At 45.0% G+C, this 14,538-nt stretch overlaps 1 protein-coding gene across 1 annotated transcript in view; it reads right to left on the reverse strand.

The window, feature by feature from the left end:
* Positions 1–253: 253 nt before the first annotated feature.
* PTPN9 (protein tyrosine phosphatase non-receptor type 9) overlaps positions 254–14,538 on the reverse strand; it is a 107,113-nt gene continuing 92,828 nt past the window's right edge. The window contains exons 9-13 of the mRNA XM_050799847.1: positions 12,862–12,928; positions 6,709–6,787; positions 4,070–4,220; positions 2,907–3,114; positions 254–2,100 (exon numbers count right to left, since the gene is read on the reverse strand). Coding sequence (XP_050655804.1) covers positions 1,886–2,100; positions 2,907–3,114; positions 4,070–4,220; positions 6,709–6,787; positions 12,862–12,928 — 720 coding nt within the window. The 3' untranslated portion in view covers positions 254–1,885. The remainder of the gene's footprint in view (positions 2,101–2,906; positions 3,115–4,069; positions 4,221–6,708; positions 6,788–12,861; positions 12,929–14,538) is intronic.

The raw sequence follows: 14,538 nt of genomic DNA on the forward strand, positions 1-14,538 counted from the left end.
AGGTTTGAATGAAGCAATGAGGAAAAAAGCACCTAGCATAGCACTTAGCACATCTCAAGCACTGAACTGGTGCTGGTCCCTCTGTCCAGATATAGGGCCATGGCTTACAGACAAGGTGAACTCATAGTGTCAGAACTCTAAGTCTCAGATACTGAAGCCTTGGGTCCCTCCCTGCCTCCCTCATCCCTCCCAGACCAGCTCCTGGACCCCCTCCCTCATGTCCCAGGCTGCTAAATTGATGAAGATAAAAGGGTTTTGATCATGTCGGTATATTTATATGTAAATACAAAACTGTATCACTGTAAGATATTGAATATGAACATTACAATTATTTTCTGAATCTGCCTCAGTCCATTGATATTAAATACAAAAATGAAATGATTGTAAAAAATAAGAATATACACATTCAAAGAGCTTATTACAATATAAAATTATTGAGGTCTCATCAGCTGCCAACCTCATCTTCTGTGACAGGGGAAGGTTTAGGAGTTCCTGGGATTTTCTTGGGAATGTGGAGTGCTAAGGACTCTTGATTTATCCCTAGCACATAAGGATGAGTGGGCTGGGAGCAGGCAGGGACAGGCTGGGTGGGTAGGGGACAAACAGTGATTGCAGGGGACCACCTCACTCAGCCAGAGGGTAAAGCTTTTTATTGACACAGAACCCACCCAGTTTGAGGGTCTAGCAGGCTAGCAGGCAGGAAGAGATGGGCATCTCAGTAGACGGCCAAGCTTCATAAAGGAACCATCCAGCAAAAGAAAAAGGGCCCCAGCCCATCCTCCCAGGGAGGCATTTTCTTAGTAGTTTTTTCTCTCTCATACCTGGGCTACGCCTCCTTCCTTCTAAGACTTCGTACCGATTGCATGTGGCTCTGGCTGCTCAGTGAGTTCATCTCTACCCTCCGCCTCCCATCCATGGGATAGTGAAAGCAAAGAGAGAGTATGGAATCACAGTGGAGGTCTGTTCCCCAAATTGGCCAAGTAAACGCAGAAAAATCATCAGATAAGGGAAATCCATGCTGAGCTAACCCAGTGTCACCACAAACTAATACATTCGTGGCTCCAATAGGAGGGAGATAAGTCATTACTTAAGGAAGGGGCCCTGTGGCAGGAACATGGAGAAGTGTGTGTGTCCTCTTCCACCACTCTGTAGCCTGACAACAGGAGACATGATCACCAACCCAAGCTAGTCCAGGATAAATAGCAGGGTCCAAGAAGCAAGGAGTCCTGAACTGCAACACAGAGCCCCAGGAACTTCTACAAAGGAATATCTGTGTGTATATGTATTTATAGAATACGATCATATTATCACATACAATATATATTATATACACACGTACATATGGACCCATACACATAAGTACACACACGCACACACACAGAATGACAGGACTCAAATACACGCCCTACTTATAAACGTGCTTGGCACTCAGGACGATCTCTAGAATATGTAACTTGGTCAAGCTCTCTGGGGAGAAAGGCAAATGCTCATCAAACCTCCCCATAAAATCCTAGCAAAGGGAAGGAGTGGGAGACAGGAGACCTCCAGAAAGAGAATGGTGGGAGAAAGGAGGAGGGAGGTTCCTTCCCCACTTACCTCGGGGACCCTGGCAAAAATCAGTAGCCACAATTTGGTTTTAATAAGGCACAGTTTGATAGCAGGTGCTAGGAATTAAGAACACATTGCTGCTGGCCCTTTCTAGTGGCAATTTCACCACATTTATCTAGCCAAAGGGAAAGGCTGCCTTGTGTGCACACGTGTGCCGGGAGACAGAAGAAAGAAGTTGATCCATGGCTTCAGCGTAACTGATGGCAACCTATAGGCTCAGCGGTGTCCAGGGTAGTTTAAGGAAGGCTGGCCAGCAGGTAGGAGGTTCGTGGGAGAGTTACTGACCCTCCACAGCCAGCAGGTTTTGGCCAGAGGATACCATGCCCTCCTTCTCTGCGAACTCCAGGATGGCCTTGTAGCAAAAATAGTACTGCTCAGGGGTCTGGATGCTGAAGGCCCTCTGGGTCCTCATGCGTGACACCGTCTGGAACACATTAAGGGTGCCAAGCTCCTCCAGCTGTGCCAGGCAGATGTCCAGTGAGCAGAAGGTACCTGAAGAAGGAAGGAAGTGATCACATCTGGTTTACCTCTCCTCTCCTCCTCCCTCTACCAAATAACCCAGGGAGAACTGAATGAATGAATTCAAAGGCAAAGCACCTCTTGGCAGAAGGCCAGGTGGCCTTAGGCCTGAAAGGACTCGAGGAGGAGGTCACAGGGAGTGTTGGAGGCCAGAGAAATGAGAAGGCCTCTTACCTCTCAGGACATACACTGGGGTAACAGGAAGTGGAAACGGGAAGGTGACATAAGGGAACTTCCTGCTTCAATCCCAGACAGACAGACTGACAGCACTCCCACACCTAATTTCCAGAGTCCACAAGTTTTTCAGAGGCCTAACACAAACCTATTCCCAACTTTCTCCCAAAGGACCTTTGAACTAGAAAGGCCAACATTTTCTACCATGTACATGCCCTTAAGACAAAAGCTGCTAACTGGCTCCAGAATGGAGAACACAGCACAGGGTGGGGAGTCCCTCCAGGGAGGGCTATATGGGAAGGAAGCAGCAGACCAGCTGAGCTCCCTGGGATACCTGCAGCGACAGTGCTAACAAGTGACAGGATCAGCGTTATGATGGGGTATATAAAACATCAACCCCTAGAGGACTTGGCTTGTGAAATATATATTCTGGCCATCACTTGGTCCACCAAAAGGACATTAGAAGAGGGATTTTTCACAGCAATTCACCACCAAGGGAGCAAGTGAGTTCCTTCTCCAATCACAGATGTGGGCTAAGAGCTTTGTTTTTCCTCCTCCACCCCTACTGCCTCTGCAGACACCAAGAGCTGCATTAGGTGCATTACCTGTCCTGCCAATGCCTGCACTGCAATGGACCACAATGGGTGGCTCAGAGCACTGCCCTTTGGAGCGTGCTCCCATGTTGCTCACAGCCAGGCTCTGCTGGTTTCTGACCACTCTCAAGAAGTCAATGAGGGAAGCTGCTGAGGAAGGGACACCATAGTCTGGCCAGCTCAAGAACTGGAAGTGGGTCACCTGGCGTTTCTGCCGTTCCTTAGATGAGAAAAGAAGTAAACGTTAATGAGGTTATTTCTGCCTGCCCCTAGCTACCACTGGCTTTTCCAGATTCTCAACACCCTGGTTATCCCTACCACCAAGGCTCCTATCCACCACTGTCAACTTTTCCCGTAACTGCTTCTTTACTATAAACCCAAAGGAAGCGTTGGTTAATTGTTTGGAAAAGGCAGAATTCCTATACTGTAAGATCCAGAATTTTTTTTTGAGACAGGATCTCACTCTGTCGCCCAGGCTGGAGTACGGTGGCATGATCAAACTTACTGCTGCCTTGACCTCACAGGCGTGTGCCACCATGATCAGCTAATTTTTTCTATGTTTTGTAGAGACGAGATCTCACTGTGTTGCCTAGATTGTCTTGAACTCCTGGGCTCAAGTGATCCTTCCACCTCTGCCTCCCAGAGTGCTGGGATTATAGACATAAGCCATTGCATCCAGCCCCAGATTTCTTTCTTTATTTTACTTTTTTTTGAGACAGTCTCTCACTGTCGCCCAGGCTGGAGTGCAGTGGTGAGGTCTCTGCTCACTTCAACCTCCGCATTGTGAGTTCAAGCGATTCTGCCTCCCAGCTAATTTTTTCTATTTTTTAGTAGAGACAGGGTTTCACTACGTTGGCCAGGCTGGTCTTGAACTCCTGACTTTGTGATCCGCCCGCCTCAGCCTCCCAAAGTGCTGGGATTACAGGCTTGAGCCACCGCGCCCGGCCTTACCCAGCCCCAGATTTCTATAAGCTTTACTCCTATTTAATGTTCCTATTGTGCTGCAGTAATATGGCTATATTGGCTGTGAGTTAAATATCCTCATCCTGTCCCTAGAAAAACAGAAGCAACTCATAACCTCCCTGGTGTCCTATCTATTCCCTCTGGAGATTTTCATTACAGTAAGTATTCTCCCCCTGTTTCAATAAGGTGAGAAAAAAGAAACCTGGATTTACCTCTGTGTTGTGAATTTCTAGTGTTGTTTTCTTATAATGATTCATGTTCTCCACGCCTAGATTGGTCACTGTGAGGAAGCCAAATCGGATCCGAGAGTCTTTTTCTAAAGGCCAGTACTGGCCACACTTTCTCCTGCCGCCTTCTTCAAAGCTGAAGACACACAGAGCAAGGTAAGCCTTCCATCCTTCCTCTCCACAGCAGTAACCGGGCTTCCACAAAGACCTGATATACCCCCAGGCAGCAATATCATCTCTTGCATTGCTTCTAACTTACACCATTTATTCTCAGCAGAAAGGAAAGGAAACCTCTTCATTCTAAACAAATGTACTCACAGCCAAAGTTTCTGCATGTACTCATATAGCATACAGTTACTGAGCACTTACTACAGCATTTAGTCTTTTTCCTAATATGCAATAGTACTTCTCATATATGTGGGATAAATACCGGGTGAACAGAGAAAAAAACAGTATAGTAGCTGGGGGTAGTAGTGCATGCCTGTAACCCCAGCTACTTGAGAGGCTTAGGAAGGAGAATCACCTAAGACCAGGAGTTTGAGACCAGCCTGGGCAACATGGTGAGACTCCATCTCAAAAAAAAAAAGAAAAAGAAAAAGAAAAAAAAAACAGTAGAGAAAATATGATGGGTCAGAGAGAACTCTCTGGCCTATACCTCAGCCACTGCTTATTGTCTTCCCCAATAAGAGATGTTGGATAATAGAGAACTGATAAACACACATCTCCTGGAATGTTAGCAGGAGGTTTGTGTAAAGGCCTAAAGTCCCAGCCCAGGTAACATGGAAACCCTGTCTCTACTAAAAATACAAAAACTAGCCAGGCATGGTGGTGGGTACCTGTAGTCCCAGCTACTTAGGAGGCTGAGGCAGGAGGATTGCTTGAATCCAGGAGGTTGAGACTGCAGTGAGCTGAGATGGTACCACTGCACTCCAGCCTAGATGACAAAGCGAGACTCTGTCTCAAAAAAAAAAAAAAAAAAAGCTTAGGCTGGGCGCAGTGACTCGTGCCTGTAATCCCAGCACTTTAGGAGACTGAGGTGGCGGATCGCCTGAGGTCAGGAGTTCAAGACCAGCCTGGCCAACATGGTGAAACCCCATCTCTACTAAAAATACAAAAATTAGCCAGGCATGGAGGTGGGCACCTGTAATCCCAGCTACTTGGGAATTCTTCTGCTGAGGCAGAAGAATCGCTCGAACCTGGGAGGCAGAGGTTGCAGTGAGCTGAGGTCGCACCACTGAACTCCAGCCTGCGCAACAGAGTGAGACTCTGTCTCCAAAAAAAAAAAGCCTAAATCTACCTTGCCACCCTCCAGTGCCCCCAAGGTATTCCAAGGTAGAACTTCTCCCACTACCTCCTCTCCAAATAAGAGGTGGTTATAACAGTGCTAAGGAAGGAAATTGAACATTCATTTTTTTCCTTCCTCATCTGAAATAGGTTATTCCTGAAATTTGCCAGATTTGTAGACCAAACTTTCAAAAATATTCCTTTCATTAAAACCTTCCTGGCCGGGCGCAGTGGCTCACACTTACAATCCCAGCACTTTGGGAGGCTGAGGTGACAGATCATGAGGTCAGGAGCTCAAGACCAGCCTGACCAACATGGTAAAACCCCATCTCTACTAAAAATACAAAAATTAGCCGGGCATGGTGGCACATGCCTATAATCTCAGCTACTCAGGAGAATCACTTGAACCCGGGAGGCGGGGGTTGCAGTGAGCTGAGATAGAGCCATTGTACTACCGCCTGGGTGACAGAGCGAGACACCATCTCCAAAAAAAAAAAAAAATTAGCTGGGCGTGGTGGCAGATCCTAGCTACTCAGGAGGCTGAGGCAGGAGAATTGCTTGAACCTGGGAGACGGAGGTTACAGTGAGCCAAGATCACGCCACTGCACTCCAGCCTGGCGGCAGAGTGAGACTCCATCTCAAAAGAAAAAAAAAAAAAGTAGCAACAAATGGAGAGCAAAGGGGATCTGGTAATTCGGTAGTCAGGAAGAGAGCACCCCTCTGGAAATAGGGAACACATTAAAGAATTGTCCCATGTTTCCCAGAACTTCCTTTAGTGGATAAGGCCAGGACCTCAAAATAGGGTATAACTGGCACAGGGTTGCCAGAGCCAGGGATTAAAGCTTTAACAAGTTAGATCTATTCATCTCCACGATATCCGGGTTGTGGATTAGCTAAGAGATATCTCAAAATCTTTGCCATGGCTTTCCTAATCCTCAAAAAAAATTTTTTTAAAAATTGAGACATAGTCTCGCTCTGTAGCCCAGGCTGGAGTACAATGGCGTGATGTCAGCTCACTGCAACCTCTGCCTCTTGGGTTCAAGTGATTCTCCTGCCTCAGCCTTCCGAGTAGCTGGGATTACAGGCAAACACCACCATGCCTGGCTAATTTTTTGTACTTTTAATAGAGATGGGGTTTCACCAGGCTGGCCAGGCTGGTCTGGAACTCCTGACCTCATGATCCGCCTGCCTCGGCCTCCCTAAGTGCTGGGATTACAAGCGTGAGCCACTGCACCAGGCTGGCCCACATTATTTCTAAAAGCTAAACTTCCCTCTTCAATCACCTATGCTTAGGGGACAGAGTAGAGGTGGAGACCAGTGGAAAAAAGGGATTAACTCACCGGGTGGTCATGACAATCACCAAGACTTTTTGCTCCCATACCATGAGCCAGAAATCACGATAGGTATTCTCCAAAGGACCTGTAATAAAAATAGAATACAAGAAACATGACTCTGGGAAACACTTTTTTGCCTTTGTAGGCTCTTCTGTTTTACTCCCCAATGGTAACTCCAAACCATAGATGTTAGCTCCTTGCTCATCTTTCCACATCCCTGCTATTCAGTGTGGTCCGTGGACAAATCACACCAGCATCGTATGGGAGAGTGTAAGAGACATGAATCTGCATGTTAACAAGATCCCCAGGTGAGTCATAGGTAGGTTTGGGAAGCACTGCTACATACCCTCTCAGAGCCTTAATCATCAGAACTTCAGCCATCACATCAGGCCGACAGTGTCAACTGTGTATGAGTCTCTAGCTGTTTTCATCTCACCTAAGCTTCAGTTTTATAATCACAGATTGCTTACTAAACGATTAACCTTCTGTTTCCCATCATCTCAGATCCATTATGTCTGCAACTAAGTCTCCTCCTTCAAAATTAGCTTTATCTTGGCCAGGTGCAGTGGCTCATGCCTATAATTCCAGCCCTCTGGGAGGCCAAGGCAGGCAGGTTGCCTGAGCTCAGCAGTTTGAGATCAGCCTGGCAACATGGTAAAACCCCGTCTCTATGAAAAATACAAAAATTAGCCGAGTGTGCTGGCACATGCCTGTAGTCCCAGGTACTTGGGAGGCTGAAGCACAAGAATTGCTTGACCCCAGGAGGTTGAGGTTGCAGTGAGCCAAGATCGCACCACTGCACTCCAGCCTGGGCAGTAGAATGAGACTCCGTCTCAAAAAAAAGAAAAATTAGCTTTATCTTGCAACTTTCTTATCTCTGTTAACAATACTAGCATTCTTAAATCATTCAGTCTTAAAAAGTTGAAGTCAACACTGACTTAACCCATTTCCTTCATCTCTCACAAGCAGTCACCAAATCCTAGAGATTTTTTACCTTTGAAATGTTTTTGCTTTTTATTCTTTTGCCCCCCATTTTCTCCCCATCCTGCTCTTCCTGCTCAATTTCACTGACACAAAGACCACATCATCTTCTGTCTAAGTTACTGTAACACCCTCTTAGTCTATTTTTCTGAATAGGCCTTTTTCCGTTCCAGTCTACTCTGGGAAACCCCACCAGTTTAATCTTTCTTAAAAGTTTCTTCATCAGAACATAGACACACCATGCTCACCTTGGCCTCTATTCTTTTGCTCAAGCTGTCTCCATTACCTCCAATGCTATTCATTTTCTACCCATTTTCAAGTGCCACCTCTTCCTTGAAGCTTTCTCTGACTTCCTCATTCCTTGTGAAGCTTCTTCTCTTTTGCTTTTGATGGCATAGCTGGCTAACCATTTAATTTATATACTCTTCCATCCATTATTTTACTTTGTGGGAATTAATGATATCTCAGTAAACATTATCCTAAGGACAAGGGATTACAGGCATGAGCCACTGCGCCTGGCCAAATTCTCCTTTTTTAGTTAGAACCTGCATAGGGCTGAGCACTCAGCAATAACTTTGAAGATACTTGTGGACTACCAACTCCACTTTGATCAAGACAGTAACCGGCCGGGCGCAGGGCTCACACCTATAATCCCAACACTTTGGGAGGCCAAGGCGGGCAGATCACTTGAGGTCAGGAGTCCGAGACCAGCCTGGCCAACATGGTAAAACCCAATCTCTACTAAAAATACAAAAATTAGCTGGGCATGATGGCGGGTGCCTGTAATCCCAGCTACTTGGGAGCCTGAGTTAGGAGAATTGCTTAAACCCGTGAGGTGGAGGTTGCATTGAGCCTAGATCGCACTGTTGAACTCCAACCTGGGTGACAGCAAGACTCCATCTCAAGAAAAAAAAAAAGTAACAACTCAAGATAATTCCTCATACTTTCCGGGTGTTTCTTCCCTCTCTGCTTTCAGGAAAGCAGGGCAGTACTAATGGTTAATTTTGGCCTAGAAGTCTGCTGGTTCTACTACCATTATTGCTAAGTCTTTTAGCAAGCACTAACATGATACTGGAATGCCCTCTCTGCAGAATTGGATGATGTCAAAAGCATGTGAGGTCTTAGAAATACGCTAAATATCCAATAAGAGAGGATTAATTAAATTATGGCATGTCAAGTGTAATCCCAGCCCTTTGGAAGGATGAGGTAGGCAGATCACTTGAGCCCAGGAGTTTGAGACCAACCTGGGCAACATTGTGAAACCCTGTCCCTACAAAAAATACAAAAATTAGCCAGGTGTAGTAGCACATGCCTGTAGTCCCGGCTACTCAGGAGACTGAGGTGAGAGGATCACCTGTGCCTGGAGAGACCGAGGCTACATTGAGTCATGATTGTGAACCATGATCATACCACTCTGTCACCCAGCCTAGGTGACAGAGTGAGACCTTGTCTTAAAAATAAATAAATAAATAATAGCATACCCATAATTTATACAGTCTATAAAGCTGATGTTGTAAGAGCTATATTTTTTGCTATGGAAAGGTATTCACAGATACCATTAAATGAAATAAGAGATGTGTATAGAAAGAGCATATTTGGTTAAATTAAAAGTTTAGTTTTTTTTTTTTTTGAGACCGAGTATCACTCTGTCACCCAGGCTGGAGTTCAGTGGCGTGATCTCAGCTCACTGCAACCTCTGCCTCCCGGGTTCAAGCGATTCTCCTCCCTCAGTCTCCCAAGCAGCTGGGACTATAGGCGCCCACCACCACACCCGGCTAATTTTAGTAGGGACTGGGTTTCACCGTGTTAGCCAGGCTGGTCTCGAACTCCTGACCTTGAACTCCTGACCTCAGGTGATCCACCTGCCTCGGCCTCCCAAAGTGCGGGAATTACAGGCTTAAGCCACCGTGCCTGGACTTTTTTTTTTTTTTTTTTTTTAAGACAGAGTCTCACTCTGTTGCCCAGGCTGGAGTGCAGTGGCACAATTTCGGCTCACTGCAACCTCCACCTCCTGGGTTCCAGCGATTCTCGTGCCTCAGCCTCCCAAGTAGCTGGGATTACAGGTGCACACCACCATGCCTGGCTAACTTTTGTATTTTTAGTAGAGACAAGGTTTCACCATGTTGGCCAGGCTGGTCTCAAACTCTTGACCTCAGGTGATTCACCCACCTCGGCCTCCCAAAGTGCTGGGATTACAGGCTTGAGCTGCTGTGCCCAGCCTGGTTAAATATTTTGTATGCCTATATCTGCATGTATGCATAGATAAAGGTCTAGGAGGAGACACTGTAAAATGTTAACATTATCTCTGGGTCCTAGGGTTATAAGGGATTATTTTTATTTTCTAAATGTTCCACAATGGACATGCATTACCCTAGTATACACATCAAGAAGACAGTAAGGACACCTTTTCCACATCTCTGACCCTCAGCCTCATCCACATCCTACTCTCCTGCACCACAGCAACTCTCATATACTTCATTTTCCACATTCAGACAACTAGCAGAATTGGAGTACTGAGCAGTCAGAGCACATGGTAACTCAGTTACCAGACTCAGACTGGGCAAACTTCTCACAGGCTCAAGAGAGATACTTAGAAGGGAAAGTTGTACTTCCCAGCTTAGACCCTTTAACAGTAGACTTCTCTCAAGAAATAAAGTCAGCAGTTTATACTGACATAGGTGAAACAATCCACTGACTTGGCTTGTAAAAACTTCTGAATCAAGCAAACATGGGTTCAAACCCTGGTTCTGTCACTTACTAGCTGCATGGTCCAAGGTCATGTCAACTTTTGGGTTTCAGTTTGCTCATCTATAAATTAATAAACTTCCCTTGCAGAGTCTCTATAATAATTAGATAGCATTTATGCATCTGATATATAATAGGTCTTCTCATTAGATTACATCATTAGTAGAAATATAGGCCAGGCACAGTGGCTGATGCCTGTAATCCCAGCACTTTGGGAAGCTGAGGTAGGCAGATCACTTCAGGCCGGGAGTTCAAGACCAGCCTAGGCAACATGGCGAAACCCTGGTTCCACCAAAAATACAAAAATTAGCTGGGCATGGTGGCAGGTGCCTGTAATCCCAGCTACTTGGGAGGCTGAGGCAGGAGAATCATTTGAGCCCTGGAAGTGGAAGGTGAAGTGAGCCAAGATCACATCATTGCACTGCAGCCTGGGCGACAGAGCAAAACTCCATCTCAAAAAATTAATTAATTAAAAATAAAGAAGTTGCAGACATTATGATATTTTATTCCCAAATACTTGAGCATTTACTAGGAAAACAAGGACATCTTCCTATACAAGAATACCATTATCACCTTAAGCATACATTAAACATGGATATAATGTTGGCTAACACAAAGTCTCCAATTGTCTCAATAGTTTGTCTTCAATAGTTTTTTTCTCCCAATTGAGGATCTAATCACAGATCCTCTTATTTTTTTTCTTTTTGAGACGGAGTTTCGCTCTTGTTGCCCAGGCTGGAGTGCAATGGCGCAATCTTGGCTCACTGCAACTTCCGCGTCCTGGGTTCAAGCGATTCTTCTGCCTCGGCGTCCCAAGTAGCTGGGATTACAGGCATGTGCCACCACGCCCGGCTAATTTTGTATTTTTAGTAGAAATGGGGTTTCTCCATGTTGGTCAGGCTGGTCTCGAACTACCGACCTCAGGTGATCCACCTGCCCTGGCCTCCCAAAGTGCTGGAATTACAGGTGTGAGTCATTGCGCCCAGCCTTTTTATTTATTTATTTATTTTTGAGGCAGGATCTCGCTGTGTCAGCCAGGCTGGAGTACAGTGGCGCAATCTCGGCTCACAGCAACCTCTGCTTCGTGGGCTCAAGTGATACTCCCACCTCAGCCTCCCAAAGTACTGGGGTTACAGGTGTGAGCCACTGTGTCCGGCCATGGTTCTCTTTAGTCTCCCTTTAATCTAGAACAGTTCTCTGCCTTTTTGTTTTTTATGGCATTAACTTTGGAGAGTCTGAGCCAATTTTCTTATAGTATGTCACACAATCTGGAGTGTTTCCCATAACTAGATTCAGATTTTAAAACTCGCAATACACAATGCAGGTGATATTTATTTCTCAATGTATCATATCAGGAGGTATACATAATGTCCCTTTGTCCTTTACTGGTGATACTAAGTTTGATCACTTGATTAAGGAGGTATCCACCATATCTTGCTCTGCAGTGGTCAAAGGGCCTTATGCCCGTTGATGGTTTGTTGTCTTTTTGTGTTATGATTTCCTCCTATCATCTTTGAAAGTGACATGATATTCTTGAGATGGAGAGGCCAGGTCAGAAAGAGTACTAGGATCATAGGAACAGTTATAGAAACTCCATCTGAAATCCTCCTAGAGGCCAGGCATGGTGGCTTATGCCTATAATCCCAACACTTTCGGAGGCCGAGGCGGGCAGCTCACGAGGTCAGGAATTCGAGACCAGCCTGTCCAACATGGTGAAACCCAGTCTCTACTAAAAATACAACAATTAGCTGGGCGTGGTAGCACACACCTGTAGTCCCAGCTACTCAGGAGGCTGAGGCAGGAGAATCACTTGAACCCGGGAGGTGGAGGTTGCAGTGAGCTGAGGTGGTGCCACTGCACTCTAGCCTGGGTGAAAGAGCAAGACTCCGTCTCAAAAGAGAGAGAAAAAAAATGAGAAATCCTCCTAGAGTTCAGTTTTCACTGTCAGACTTACTAGCACATACTATCTATGTCAGAACATTTATTGGAGTGCTCTGTGATGGTATAGGAACCAGCCTAGGCCTATTAGGACAGCAATACTCATTCCTAGATTGGACTCAATCTCTGGGGTGTCCGCTATTCTTGGCCTCTTACTAGAGAGGAAGAGCATGAAGAGCTCACTGGCTGATGAATTCTGATACCCTACACCCTTGCCAATATTAAGAAATAGCCCCAAAACTTGCAGGCCGTAGTGTTATGTGTTTAAATCTCCAGTTTATCTCCATGCGGTGAGTTTCCAGGCACACCTGGTACAGAAACCCCAGACTTCTTATCTGCTTTTCTCAACCACCACCAATCTTTATAAAAGGCCAGGATCTAGTGGCCAAAACCTCCACTCAAGTTACCATTCGTTTAAAAATTATGCTATCATTTGGCACAAGGAATCATAAGTAGATGGCACAAAATCAACATGGAAGGGACGGACCAGCTTACCTTGTGTGCCAATGTAAGCATTCTTCTGCTTGTAGCCATCCATGAAGCTGGCATTGATGTAATCTGTCTAATGATAAAAAAGGAGACATCACTATAGCTACACAGAATATACCATTTGGGTCATAAAATGATGTACTCAGTAAGTAAAACCCAAGGTGTGAATATTCTCTTCTTGTTGAGCAGAAAATGAGCAGTGAAATGGTCAGCTCAAACCCTCAGTTCAATAAATGGTGCTGGGACAAGTAGATATCTACATGCAGAGAAATCAAGCTGACTCCTTCCTCACACCATACACAAAAACTGCAAAATGGATCAAAGACCAAATGTAAGGGATTAAAACTATTAAAACTCTCAGAATAAAATGTAAGGTAAGAGTAAATCTTTGTGACCTTGGTTTAGGCAAAGTCTTCACAGATATGACAGATATGACACCAAAGGCATAAGTGACAATAGAAAAGAGATAAACTATATTAAAATTAAAAACTTATGCCAGGCATGGTGGCTCACGCCTGTAATCCCAGCAGTTTGGGAGGCCGAGGAGGGTGGATCACGAGGTCAGGAGATCGAGACCATCCTGGCTAACACAGTGAAACCCCATCTCTACTAAAAATACAAAAAAAAAATAAAAATAAAAATAGCTGGGCATGGTGGCAGGCACCTGTAGTCCCAGCTACTCAGGAGGCTAAGGCAGGAGAATGGCATGAACCCAGGAGGCAGAGCTTGCAGTGAGCCAAGATGGTGCCACTGCACTCCAGCCTGGGTGACAGAGCAAGACTCCGTCTCAAAAAAAAAAAAAAAAAAAAAAAAAAATCTTTCATCATTAGCCATCAGGGAAATGCAAATCCATACCACGATACTAATCACCCACTAGGATGACTACAGATATCAATTATAGATAATATTGCTGGCAAGGATGTGGAAAAACTGAAACCCTCATACACATGTATACCGTGCTTATACATTGCTAGTGATAATGTAAAATGCTGCAGTTACTTTAGAAAACAGCCTGGTTGTTCCTCAAAAGATTAAAAAGTTACCATATGACCCAGCAATTCCACTCCTTAGCAAAATAATAACATACGTCCATACAAAACCTTATACATAAATATCCATAGCAGCATTATTCATAATAGCCAAAAATGGAAACAACTCAAATGTCCTTCAACTGATAAATGAATAAAGGTGGTATATCCATACAATGGAATATTATTTGGCAGTAAAAAGGAGTGATGTGATAATACATGCTATGACATGGATGGACCTAGAAAACATTACGCTAAGTAATAGAAGCCAGACACAAGAAGTTACATAGTCTAGGATTCTCTTTGTATGAGATCCCTAGAACAGGCAAATCTATGGAGATAGGAAATAAATTAGGGTGGGTTAGAGGGAAATAGGTAGTAACTGCCAAGGGTGTGAGGTTTCTTTGGGAAATGAAAAACATGTTCTAAAGTTGATTGTGGTGATGGTTGCACAACTCTGTGAATATATTAACAGCCATTGACTTATATACTTTATTTTTATTATTATTATTTTTTTGAGATGGAGTCTCACTCTGTCGCCCAGGCTGTAGTGCAGTGGCGCAATCTCAGCTCATTGCAAGCTCCGCCTCCCGGGTTTATGCCATTCTCCTGCCTCAGCCACTCGAGTAGCTGAGACTACAGGTGCCCACTACCA

Source organism: Macaca thibetana, chromosome 7 (genome assembly GCF_024542745.1).
Source record: "Macaca thibetana thibetana isolate TM-01 chromosome 7, ASM2454274v1, whole genome shotgun sequence".
Lineage (NCBI taxonomy): Eukaryota > Metazoa > Chordata > Mammalia > Primates > Cercopithecidae > Macaca > Macaca thibetana.